This window comes from Scyliorhinus torazame, chromosome 8 (genome assembly GCF_047496885.1).
Source record: "Scyliorhinus torazame isolate Kashiwa2021f chromosome 8, sScyTor2.1, whole genome shotgun sequence".
Lineage (NCBI taxonomy): Eukaryota > Metazoa > Chordata > Chondrichthyes > Carcharhiniformes > Scyliorhinidae > Scyliorhinus > Scyliorhinus torazame.
The window spans coordinates 63536701-63550516 of NC_092714.1; the positions used below are offsets into that span (position 1 = coordinate 63536701).

At 46.8% G+C, this 13816-nt stretch overlaps 1 protein-coding gene across 1 annotated transcript in view; it reads right to left on the minus strand.

Annotated features, from left to right (window-relative positions):
- Positions 1-13816, minus strand: part of spag17 (sperm associated antigen 17) — a 382475-nt gene that overhangs the window by 54878 nt on the left and 313781 nt on the right. Inside the window, exons 47-48 of the mRNA XM_072513741.1 lie at positions 13301-13420; positions 6108-6274 (exon numbers count right to left, since the gene is read on the minus strand). Coding sequence (XP_072369842.1) covers positions 6108-6274; positions 13301-13420 — 287 coding nt within the window. The remainder of the gene's footprint in view (positions 1-6107; positions 6275-13300; positions 13421-13816) is intronic.

Below are 13816 nucleotides of genomic sequence, written 5' to 3' on the forward strand. Positions count from 1 at the left end.
ACCTACCCTCGCTCTAGTCATTCTCATATTTCTCACATATGTGTAAAAGGCCTTGGGGTTTCCTTGATCCTACCCGCCAAAGATTGTTCATGCCTTCTCTTAGCTCTCCTAATCCCTTTCTTCAGTTCCCTCCTGGCTATCTTGTATCCCTCCAACGCCCAGTCTGAACCTTGTTTCCTCAGCCTTGCATAAGTCTCCTTTTTCCTCTTAACAAGACATTCAACCTCTCTTGTCAACCATGGTTCCCTCACTCGACCATCTCTTCCCTGCCTGACAGGGACATACATATCAAGGACACGTAGTACCTATTCCTTGAACAAGTTCCACATTTCACTTGTGTCCTTCCCTGACAGCCTATGTTCGCAACTTATGCACTTCAATTCTTGTCTGACAACATCGTATTTCCTCTTCCCCCAATTGTAAACCTTGCCCTGTTGCACGCACCTATCCCTCTCCATTACTAAAGTGAAAGCCACAGAATTGTGGTCACTATCTCCAAAATGCTCCCCCACTAACAAATCTTTCACTTGCCCTGGTTCATTAACAAGTACTAAATCCAATATTACCCCTCCTCTGGTCGGACAATCTACATACTGTGTTAGAAAAGCTTCCTGGACACACTGCACAAACACCACCCCATCCAAACTATTTGATCTAAAGAGTTTCCACTCAATGTTTGGGAAGTTAAAGTCACCCATGACTACTACCCTGTGACTTCTGCACCTTTCCAAAATCTGTTTCCCAATCTGTTCCTCCACATCTCTGCTACTATTGCCTGTAGAAAACTCCTAACAAGGACTGCTCCTTTCCTATTTCTGACTTCAACCCATACTGCCTCAGTAGGCTGATACTCCTCGAACTGCCTTTCTGCAGCTGTTATACTATCTCTAATTAACAATGCCACCCCCCCACCTCTTTTACCACCCTCCCTAATCTTCTTGAAACATCTATAACCAGGGACCTCCAACAACCATTTCTGCCCCTCTTCTATCCAAGTTTCCGTGATGGCCACCACATCGTAGTCCCAAGTACCGATCCATGCCTTAAGTTCACCCACCTTATTCCTGATGCTTCTTGTGTTGAAGTATACACACTTCAACCCATCTCCGTGCCTGCAAGTACTCTCCTTTGTCAGTGTTCCCTTCCCCACTGCCTCATTACACGCTTTGGCGTCCTGAATATCGGCTACCTTAGTTGCTGGACTACAAATCCGGTTCCCATTCCCCTGCCAAATTAGTTTAAACCCTCCCGAAGAGTGCTAGAAAACCTCCCTCCCAGGATATTGGTGCCCCTCTGGTTCAGATGCAACCCGTCCTGCTTGTACAGGTCCCACCTTCCCCAGAATGCACTCCAATTATCTAAATACCTGAAGCCCTCCCTCCTCCACCATTCCTGCAGCCACGTGTTCAGCTGCACTCTCTCCCTATTCCTAGCCTCGCTATCACGTGGCACCGGCAACAAACCAGAGATGACAACTCTGTCTGTCCTGGCTTTTAACTTCCAGCCTAACTCCCTAAACTCATTTATTACCTCCACACCCCTTTTCTTACCTACGTCGTTGGTACCAATGTGCACCACGACTTCTGGCTGCTCCCCCTCCCCCTTAAGGATCCTGAAGACACGATCCGAGACACCCCTGGCCCTGGCACCCGGGAGGCAACATACCTTCCAGGAGTCTCGCTCGCGACCACAGGATCTCCTATCTATTCCCCTAACCATTGAATCTCCTACAACTATTGCTTTTCTATTCTCCCCCCTTCCCTTCTGAGCCCCAGAGCCAGACTCAGTGCCAGAGACCTGGCCGCTAGGGCCTTCCCCCGGAAGGTCATCCCCCCCAACAGCATTCAAAACGGTATACTTGTTTTGAAGGGGAACGGCCACGAGGGATCCCTGCACTGTCTGCCTGTTGTTTTTTTTTTCCCTGACTGTAACCCAGCTATTCTTGTCCTGTACCTCGGGTGTGGTTACCTCCCTGTAACTCTTCTCTATCACCCCCTCTGCCTACCGGATGATCCGAAGTTCATCCAGCTTCAGCTCCAGTTCCCTAACACGGTCTTTGAGGAGCTGGAGTTGGGTGCACTTCCCGCAGGTATCGTCAGCGGGGACACCGGTGGTATCCCTCACCACCCACATCCTACAGGAGGAGCATGCAACTGGCCTAGCCTCCATCCCCTCTTACCTTACCTTATCCTTGATCCTACCTGCCAAAAACTTCTCATGTCCCCTCCTGGCTCTTCTTAGTTCTCTCTTTAGGTCCTTCCTAGCTAACTTGTAACTCTCGAGCGCCTTAACTGAACTTTCATGTCTCATCTTTACATAAGCCTCCTTCTTCCTCTTGACAAGTGTTTTGACTGCTTTAGTAAACCACGGTTCCCTTGCTTGACCACTTCCTGCCTGGCTGACAGGTACATACTTATCAAGGACACGCATTAGCTGTTCCTTGAACAAACTCCACATTTCCATTGTGCCCATCCCCTGCAGTTTTCCTCTCCACCCGATGCATCCTAAGTCTTGCCTCATCGCATCATAATTGCCTTTCCCCCAGATATAACTCTTGCCCTGCGGTATATACCTATCCGTTTCCATCACTAAAGTAAACATAATCGAATTGTGGTCACTATCACCAAAGTGCTCACCTACCTCCAAATATAATACCTGTCCTGGTTCATTACCCAGTACCAAATCCAATATGGCCTCGCCTCTCGTTGGCCTATCTACATACTGTGTCAGGAAACCCCCCTGCACACATTGGACAAAAATGGACCTATCTAAAGTACTCGAACTATAGCGTTTCCAGTCAATATTTGGAAAGTTAAAGTCCCCCATAACAACGACCCTGTTGCTTTCGCTCCAATCCAGAATCATGTTTGCAATCCTCTCCTCTACATCTCTGGAACATTTCGGAGGCCTATAGAAAACCCCTAACAGGGTGACCTCTCCTTTCCTGTTTCTAACCTCAGCCCATACTACCTCAGTAGACAAGTCCTCATCAAACGTCCTTTTTGCCACTGTAATACTGTCCTTGACTAACAATGCCACCCCTCCCCCTCTTTTACCACCTTCCCTGAGCTTACTGAAATATCTAAACGCCGGCACCTGCAACAACCATTCCTGTCCCTGCTCTATCCATATCTCCGAAATGGCCACAACATCGAAGTCCCAGGTAGCAACCCATGCCGCAAGTTCACCCACCTTATTCCAGATGCTCCTGGCATTGAAGAAGACACACTTTAAACCACCTTCCTGCCTGCCGGTACACTCCTGCAACTTTGAAACCTTACTCATGACCTCACTACTCTCAACCTCCTGCAGACTGGAGCTACAATTCAGGTTCCCAATCCCCTGCTGAACTAGTTTAAACCCTCCCGAAGAGCATTAGCAAATTTCCTCCCCAGGATATTGGTACCCCTCTGGTCCAGGTGTGGACCATCCCGTTTGTAGAGGTCCCACCGACCCCAGAATGAGCCCTAATTATCCAGAAATCTGAAACCCTCCCTCCTGCACCATCCCTGTAGCCACGTGTTCAACTCCTCTCTCTCCTTATTCCTCGTTTCGCTATCACGTGGCACGGGTAACAACCCAGAGATAATAACTCTGTTTGTCCTCGATCTAAGTTTCCACCCTAGCTCCCTGAATTCCTGCCTTACATCCCTATCCCTTTTCCTACCTATGTCATTGGTACCTATGTAGACCACGACTTGGAGCTGCTCCCCCTCCCCCTTAAGGATCTCGAAAACACGATCCGAGACATCACGCACCCTGGGAGGCAACACACCAACCGCGAGTCTCTCTCGTTCCCACAGAATCTCCTATCTATCCCCCTAACTATGGAGTCTCCAATGACTAATGCTCTACTCCTCTCTCCCCTTCCCTCCTGAGCAACAGGGACAGACTCTGTGCCAGAGACCTATACTCCATGGCTTACCCCTGGTAAGTCCCCCCCCCAACAGTATCCAAAGTGGTATACTTGTTACTAAGGGGAACAACCACAGGGGATCCCGGTACTGAGTGCTTCCTCCCAGCCCCTCTCACCGTTACCCATCTATCTTTATTCTTCGGAGTAACTACATCCCTGAAGCTTCTATCTCTGACCACCTCTGCCTCCCGAATGATCCGAAGTTCATCCAGCTCCAGTTCCAGTTCCCTAACGCGGTTCCTGAGGAACTGGAGATGGGTGCACTTCCCACAGATGAAATCAGCAGGGACACTGACGGCGTCCCTCACCTCAAACATTCTGCAGGAGGAACATTACACTACCTTCCCTGCCATCCCCTCTAGATTAGAAAAAGAAAGAAAGAGCTTACCTGTTATTCACTCCCCTTCTCCGCAAGCACTCACTCAGCAACTTCTGCACCCCGCACGATAACACCTGAGGGAAAATAAAAGAAAAACTACTTACCAGTCACCAGCCAATCCCTTACCTGTGACGTCACGGTTCAACTTCTTTCTACTTCTACCTGCCCTCGAACCTTCCTCTTGATCCTTACAGCGTTTGTTATTTTTTGGTTAGAGGAGGGGGTAGGGAGGGAAACACTGAAGAAGTGTTTCGGGTTTAAGTGTCACTTGACAACAGCTCTTCCACAAACCACCTTCAAGTTTGGGTGAGCACACGGACATATGCAAATTTCCCCTGCAACAGCCAATCAGCAGCTCCGCTCTACTGCCCTCTGCGCCAGCCATTTTCTGTCCAGATCAATCTATACTTTTACCTGACTGTTCGCTATCCTTATTTTCATATTTTCCCTTCTAAAACTCTTGAAGTCTGCGCAAGCTGTCTTTGCCTTAAGCAAGAAACCATTTCTGTATTATTTTTGAAAGTTAAAATTGTTTTATAAATTACTTCTCTTCAAGTCTTTTGCTGGCAAGGCTTTATTGAGAATAGATTTGAGTTTCTCTCAATTGTAATCAATAGAAGCCATAAAAGTTTCTTACTTCGCATCCGAGAAGTGTAACTCAAATTTCTACCGTGTTTTAAAGTGTATGCGAGACTGCACTTGAACCGCATGGTAGATCTCTACACTGCGCAGGAGAAGAGGAAGACACCCAGCTTGAATGTTGTGTTTTTGGGTGATGTTGATGAGGGACAGCATGCAGATTATAAATAAGAAGCGGCCAAAGATGCATTATTGGGAAATTCCAGACATAAAAATGTGAAGAGGGAGGAAAAATCATTGAAGCTGATTCACTGGCAATGATTTGATAGATAAGAATGGAGTCAGGCAATAGCTGGATCAGTGAGCTACACAACGGAAGAGAAACACTGGAGGATGTTATGGAAGTGTAAGTAGGTGAGGAATGGGGTCATAAGGTGTGGTCATCCATGTCAAATGCTGTAGAGAGGCTAAGAAAATTAGCTCACAGTTACATAAGAGATCATTTGTGATTTCTATGAAGACTGTTTCAGTGCCGTGGCAGGATGTAAACCTGATTGGGATGTTTTAAATGAGATGACATTAAAAGCAGAATACCGCAGGTGCTGTAAATCTGAACTAGAAACAGAAAATGTTGGAAATATTCAGCAGGCCAGGTAGGATCTGTGGAGAGAGAAACTGCATTAATGTTTCAGGACGATGATCTTCATCAGAATTGGGAAAAGATAAAATGTAATAGGTTTTGAGCAAATGCTGTGTGGGAAAAGGGACAAAAGGAAATTGTGATGAAAAGTTATCGACCTGAAATGTTAACTCTATTTCTCTCTCCACAGGTGGTGTTTCTTTTTTCATGAAAGCAGGCTTCGTTGGGCAGCACGGTAGCATAGTGGTTAGCACTGTGGCTTCACAGCGGCAAGGTCCCAGGATCGGTTCCCTGCTGGGTCACTGTCTGTGCGGAGTCTGCACATTCGCCCCGTGTCTGTGTGGGTTTGCTCCAGGTGGTCTGGTTTCCTCCCACAGTCGAAAGACATGCAGGTTAGGTGGATTGGCCATGCGAGATTGCCTTTAGTGTCCAAAAAGGTTAGGAGGGGTTATTGGGTTAGAGGGACAGGGTGGAAGTGAGGGCTTAAGTGGGTCGGTGCAGACTCGATGGGCCGAATGGCCTCCTTCTGTTCTAGGTCATGATAAGGATATCATTTCATTAACACTGTTAGTGTTAGTCAGTAAAACACTTACCCTCTGATTAGGTAGAGAACCTGGCTTTGAGCTCAAAATGGCTGATGGGAGTTTGACTTTCTCCTTTCTTGGCTGGTTGGCAGCATCAATTATCAGGCTTTTGTTGAATATAATGTTACTTCCATCGGCTGGTAGCTCCTCAGGTCTGTATTCCACCACTCCATTTCCTAATTAAAGTGAAAAATTACATGATACAATTAGAGACTTGAAAATTGCATTCCATTCTTACTTTTATATATTGCATAATGTGTAATTGAAATTAAAACAAATCTATCTGCTTAATATAATCTTTATATATCTAAAGATACAAGGCAACAGGATAATCCAACAGAGGAAACTTTAAAAGTGTGACGGTAAAATTGGTTGTGTAGCACCCATAGTTTGGAGGCTGTCATTTTGTTAGTAAAATGACATAGAATCATAGAATTAACAGTGCAGAAGGAGGCCATTCGGCCCATCAAGTCTGCACCAGCCCATTGGAAAGAGCACCCCATTTAAGGCCAGGCTTCCAACTTATCCCCGTAACCCAGTAACCCCGCTTAACCTTTTTGGACACTAAGGGCAATTTTAGCATGGCCAATCCACCTAACCCGCACATTTTTGGATTGTGGGAGGAAACTGGAGCACACGGAGAAAACCGATGCAGTCACAGGGAGAACGTGCAGACTCTCACAGACAGTGATCCAAGCCAGGAATCAAACCTGGGACCCTGGAGCTGTGAAACAACTGGGCTAACCACTGTGCTACCGTGCTGCCCATGGAACATAGTTCATGACAGACCAAATCTTGGTGAGGACATTAGCCTGGATATTAGGATGCTTGTGTCATATAGACTAAAAAATTGTAATGTCAGTCGGCATGTAAAATTGATTTAACATCACTGCCATTTTCAACTTCACCACTTCAGCTCATGCCCTGTCCTAAACATGGACAGCTCAACATGTATTCAGTAGTAGGAAGAACATTACACACACCAGTGCTATTTAAAAGGATCATCAACTACTTTCAGGTTAGTTGCTCCTTAATCTCTATTTGAGTTTGGGGAAGTGTTTGGTAGTTTGCAGAATTTATTAAAATTGGTGACGTCAACAGGGAGCGATGCTCTACGTGGAGAAAATCTTGGTCTTAACTTCAAGAGTTTTGGTCAAACGACTTGTTCCCAGTTATGTGTACTATGTTACCATACTCGTTGTGCTACTGGATGAGAGGATGATGGAGCACAGGCAACGAAGAAAAGCTCAAATTGCTCACAGAGGAGGAGGAGAAGGAGGAAAAAGAATCTCAACAGCAGGCCTTATCCACCTAGGATCTTCTGGGATCATTTCTCGATTTTACTCATTTGAGGAATGTGGGCTTCATTGTCTAGACCTGCAGTTATTGTCCACCTTAATCGATCTTGAGAAGGTGGTGATGAGTTTCCTTCTTGAACTTTGCAGTCTATATGGTGTAGGTGCTGCGAGGGAAGGAGCTCTAGGATTTTAACCCAGCGACAGTGAAGGAACGGTGCTTTATTTCAAGGTCAGGATGGTTTGTGGTTTAAAGGGAAACATCCATATGGTGGTGTCCCCATGGAGCTGCTGCCCTTGTCCTTCTAGAAGGTAGTGGGGGAATTAGGGAAAACATGAACAATTATATATTCTGTGGAAATTTCAAAGAGGGGTTAAGAACAATGGACTCAAAGATGAAAGAGGCAAAAGAATACGGAGGAGGTATTGAGAGCTGTGCTTGGGTGTGAAATCACCTTGGGTGCAACGATGATCTGGGCAGCACGGTAGCCTTGTGGATAGCACAATTGCTTCACAGCTCCAGGGTCCCAGGTTCGATTCCGGCTTGGGTCACTGTCTGTGCGGAGTCTGCACATCCTCCCCGTGTGTGCGTGGGTTTCCTCCGGGTGCTCCGGTTTCCTCCCACAGTCCAAAGATGTGCAGGTTAGGTGGATTGGCCATGATAAATTGCCCTTAGTGTCCAAAATTGCCCTTAGTGTTGGATGGGGTTACTGGGTTATGGGGATAGGGTGGCGGTGTTGACCTTGGGTAGGGTGCTCCTGCCAAGAGCCTGTGCAGACTCGATGGGCCGAATGGCCTCCTTCTGCACTGTAAATTCTATGATAATCTATGAAAAGAGGAATGAAGAGCCAAAGAGGGGCAGCTTTCCAGCCAAGCAGAGAAGTGCTTGTTTTTCAGAAAGCTTGCTTCATTTTGAAGTTCCTTGAATTTCCACAGCAGAGTGGGATAGAGTGAGGCACCCTGTGGCATAACTTCCCGGCAGCAACAGTGGGTTTGCCATGTGGTAATAGTACTGGATTTTTATGGTTAAACAGAAAGGATTGTTGCCAAAAAGGGAGTTTGCTTGTAAGTCTGGGTAAATGGGAAATCTTTTGAGGGATTATTTTATAAGACTAATTTTTATTATGTAAATATAGGGCGCAATTGAATGGTCGCCTGGCGCTTAAATGAGAGCACGAGGAGGTGGGTGGGTCTCGGGGAGCAGTGGGCGTGTCACCACTCCATAGGTGTCCCCATGGGAGGAGGGGGGAAACACCCCGGATTGGCCGGCACCGTTGGATGAGGATCCTCCGGGAGAATGGACATCTGGTCAGTGGAAGGGATGAATTGGTCTGCATGGAATTACTACTCACGTGTGACAGGTCATCTGGGTGGTGCCAGTAGATCCTCACCTCTGCGGTGTACGCCAACCTTTACGTTGTTGACAGATCTGTCCTCAGCCACTGCCATGGCCTCCAGTAGCCATTCATGTAGTGGGTGAGGAATCTGATGTTCTGCACCCTGTAGCCCGTCCCGTCTGTTATGGGCCAAATTCTCCTGCGAGGCCGCAGATGGGGTATTGTGAGCTGCATGCGCTGTTCATCACGGGCTATGGAAGGGGGGGTGGAGTTGGGCATATGCGGGAGGAAAAAGGGGAGTTTGGAGAATATGGGGGGATGGAAGTGTGAGGTATGGGAGTGGGGTGACGTGGGCGGCACTGCTGGACATGTGTGGGCTGGGGCATGGAATGGGGGTAGGTGGGGCTGGTGCCATGCTCATTCTCAGGGAGAGGGATTCGGAGGTCCGATGCCAACCCACGCATGCAGCATGGTGGAGGCTGTTGTCTCCTCATTGGAATGGCTGTAAGCTGAATGCGGTTGGCTGTACAGGAGAGGTTTAAGTGCTGCTCTACTTTGTTAGCAGGGGTCTGGCGAGCGGTCCTGGCGAATCAGCCGACGGGGCCATAGTTCCTGTGTGAAGCCCATGGGGCCTCGTTAAGGGGACCAATTAATGTTTTATAGCGCCGATGGCCTTGCTGGTCCGAGCGCCAGGAAGCTCGTGGCAGTTCCCGCTCGTTACCACACTGAGAAACATTTTAGTTAAATTGCGCGTTTAAGGTTTAAGGATTTTTTGTTAGTAAATGTTTAATTTAGTATTTAAAATCTCCAAAAGTATTACTGGAATTTGTGGTTTGGTTTCTGAATTTAGTCTCCGCATCTTTTTGTGGTCAACATGAGATGAGGAGAATTTCTTTCTCTCAGTGTCTCTGGAACTCTCTTCTTCAAAAGGCAGTGGAAGCAGAGTCTTTGAATATTTTAAGGCTGAGCTAGATAAATTCTTGATTAACAAGGGGGTGGAAAGATTGTCAAGGGTAGGTAGGAATGAAAACCCCCCTCCTCCCAAGCCCATCACCTTTTGGGCATTTACCCACTGCAATTGAGCCTTTGTGCATCCCCTTCCAGTAAACAATACAGTATCCCTTTGACCCCCTTTGTGAGCTTTACATGCAGACTTGTACGGTCCAGCTTCTCTCCCCTCAGTATTCCATCAGCTTTCCATTGTTCGTCCACGTCCTTTCGCATCGTGAGCCCTCACCCTTCTTAGTCAACCCCCCCCCTCTGGCCTCACCTCGCATTCCACCCTCAGTCGAACTTCAGACCTTTGTTGCAGTGGCTGCATAAGTCCCGCAGCACACTGCTGTCCAGATAGATGCTAATGTGTGGCACCAGGAGCAAGGAGACCCCTGCACTCCACAACCCCAGGCACTGGACTGATCTGACTGGGAGAGTCCATGGGTCAGCAACATGGTGCTGTCCATGAAGATCAGCTCAACATGGAGATGTAGGACAGGAACCCATCTGCCCCAGCAGCATGGTGTACAGCACATCACTGTGGCAGAAAGACTTTGTTGCACTCACCTCAAAGTCTCTTGCAAACTGAGGACTGCCTGGTGCATGCCACTCTTTAGCAATCGGGGTTTGGACCAATGTAATTTCAGCTGATGTAATGCAAGATTGGAAGGCCTGATAGGATGCTGACGGGCAGCTGTTTTAATGAGCATTAATGAGATGCAAATTAATGCAAATGGTGTTCACTCCACCAGCCAGTGGGAACTTGTCACCCTAACTTCTTAGCAGTTCTAGCCAGTTTATCGTCATCTATAAATAAAATTTTTAATCATCTCTTTTTTTAGCCATTTTGCCTGCATCTTCCCTCATAACATTTCAAATTTCATTGTCGCAGGTTTTCAGTTTTCTTTATTCTGGTATTTGTTTATACCTGTAAGGAGTTTAACATTTTTTTTTTTAATTCAGCAAAATTATTTAATTCATTTCAGGAATCTCAATCTATGATATATTCCCTGTTTCCATTTTGGAATATGTTTGCTTTGTAATCCTTTCAACTATTTTCCAATGATTATCTACAGTTCTTAAAAGAATTTAGAGTACCCAATTATTTTTATTTCCAATTGAGGGGCAATCACGGTAGCACAGTGGGTAGCCCTGTTGCTTCACAACTCCAGGGTCCCAGGTTCAATTCCTGCTTAGGTCACTGTCTGTGTGGAGTCTGCACGTCTCCCTGCGTGGGTTTCCTCCAGTTTCCTCCCACAAGTCCCGAGTGAATTGGATATTCTGAATTCTCTCTGTGTGTACCCAAACAGGTGCCGGAATGTGGCGACTAGGGGCTTTTCACAGTAACTTTATTGCAGTGTTAATGTAAGCCTACTTGTGACAATAAAGATTATTATTGCTATTTAGCGTGGCCAATCCACCTACCCTGTACATCTTTGGGTTGTGGGGGTGAGACCCACGCAGGCACGTAGAGAATTTGCAAACTCCACACGGTCAGTGACCCGAGGCCTGGATCGAACCCGGGTCTTTGAAACCATTAGGAAGCAGTGCTAACCACTGTGCCAATGTGCTGCCCAATAATCTACAGTTTGAATTGCTAATTTTGCTTTCTATTTGATCTGGCATGGTCTCTTTCAACATAATTTACTTTCCAATTCTTTGCACTCAAATGTTTTTTCATCCTTTCCTAGTCACTTCTTCCCAAACCTTCCCCACATCAGTTGTAAACACATGGCAAAACATTCTGTCCGGGATTCTCCCTTTTGGGGACTAAGTCCCCACACCTGCTGGAAAACTGGCGAGAATCACTCCGGACTTTTTCCTTGAACGTCCGGGGTGATTCTCCATTTTCCAGGGGGCTAGCAGGGCCCCGGCGTGCATTCCGCAGGTCTGGCTGTTGGCGAGGCCCTGCTATCCAGACCGCGCGACCGCGCATGCGCATGACGGCCGCAAGCGGGTCCGTGCATTGGCCCGGCAGCCCACTTCGGCTTGAGCGCCGCCGACATGGTGGAGCCACACAGCGAGCCCGCGAAGCGTAAGTCAGGTTCCCCCCCCAGATCGCAATGGCCTGCCGATCGGTGCCCCCCGATCGCGGGCCTGGTCACCACTGAGGCCCACCCTGAGTCAGATTCCCCTCGCCCCCCCCCCACCAGGAACGCCACCGCGGTCACGGGTACAAGCACTCGCCGGGTGGTACCAGATGTAAACCATGCCGGCGTGGGTTTGGCCGGTCACCCGTCGGCTCGATTGTCGGCAATTCTCCGGTCGCCGGAGAATCGGCGCCCTGGTGTCGGAGTGGCGTGGTGGGAATTTCCCGTGCCCCTGGCGATTCTCCGACCCGCCGCGGGCTCGGAGAATCCCGGCCTCTATTTTCCCAACACAAGGTTAATTCCTACCATAATCTGTTTTTATAATTTATAATCTCTACAATTATAACTATTGTTAATATATGCCTCTATAATTTGTCTACACATTTCATCAAATTCCATTGTTTGATGGTGTCTCATGTACTCCCAGTAGTGTGTCTAACTCCTTAGCTTCATCCAGAAGAATAGTTTGGACCATTCTTTATTTTGATTCTTACAGTTTGGTTCAATGATACTGTCGTAGAAATTGCTGTCGAAATAATGATGCACTAATGTGCTCATTTTGGGGGAAAAGTGCTTTACATTGATCCACAAAACCCGGATAAATAAATGTACTTTGCCTGTGTGTGTTTACTTAGCATAAAGTTACCATCATTAAATAACCAGGTAAAGCACTCACAACGCCCAAAAACACTTGCACACCTTGGGCGAAATTCTCCCCCAACGGCGCGATGTCCGCCGACTGGCGCCAAAGATGGCGCCAATCAGACGGGCATCACGCCGGCCCAAAGGTGCGGAATGCTCCGCATCTTTGGCGGCCTAGCCCCAACATTGAGGGGCTAGGCCGACGCCGGAGGGATTTCCGCCCCGCCAGCTATTCACCCCCCCGGCGGGGGGTCGGAGAATGACGCCCCTTACATTTTATTTGACCTTTTTAGGAACAAACACACACAATAAAATTGAAGTGCAGATGCATTAACCATCAAGGTCACATGCCCAATGACCGTATCAACTACTTTTAATTATTTTCTCTTAGAAATGCAATTATCCATACTTGCTTCCCAATTAGGCAAATATACCCAGTGGCTAACATATTGGACAACACTGCAATGATTAACACTGCTTTAGCTGCTCCATTTCTCCTTATTTTTGCTGAAAGATTTTACATCCAAGTAAACTTAATTATCCCTATGGCCTCGTCTTGTACTGTAATTATTCCATGTACCATTTAGCTTAGAAGATCTGTCATTTTTTTATCTGCTTATTGCATTCTGATTTTTTTTTTTAACAGTCATTTCTCATTTGGCCTTTTTCAATCTTCCTACTTCAATACAAATTATATGTTCAAAATTTACTTTACCTTTAAAGCTGCCTTCTGCCATATCTGTAATTATTTAAAATTGAAAAGAAAACTTCCACATATTTTGCTAACATCTAATTCAAATTTTATTTTTCACTAAAATATGAATTTATAAGAGTTTGTTACTAACTTGACACAATGTCTTTCAAGACACCAACAGGAATGGAAAGTGGTTTGTGAAAGGTGCAACAGCTACTTGTCTTCTGAGGTGACAGATCTTGCTCATCAGTTTTTTGTAGAAGGGGATTAGCTGCAATTTAATAAAATAAAAACATTACGGGTTAAATTCTGTTGCTTAAATTCATTAGTCTTTTCCATCTTAATCTGTTGTAATGTTCTGAGGCACTAACTAGGCAGAAGAGTTGGCACTCCTGCTCCTGAAGAAGGGCAGTGGAATAAAAGAAAGAACGGGTTTGTCACAATATACACCAGTATATCATGGTGCAGACACACACTGACCGACACACAGTGGGACCAATCAACACACACAACACCGCAGCCAATCACCAGTGAGAGCACACGCACTATAAAGACAGGGGGCATCAGAATTCCCGCTCATTCGAGTTGCAGCTAGCTAGGAGGTCAGAGCTCACAGCCTGTAACACAGACATTCACCATGTGCTGAGTGCATCGACTGGTCAGGACA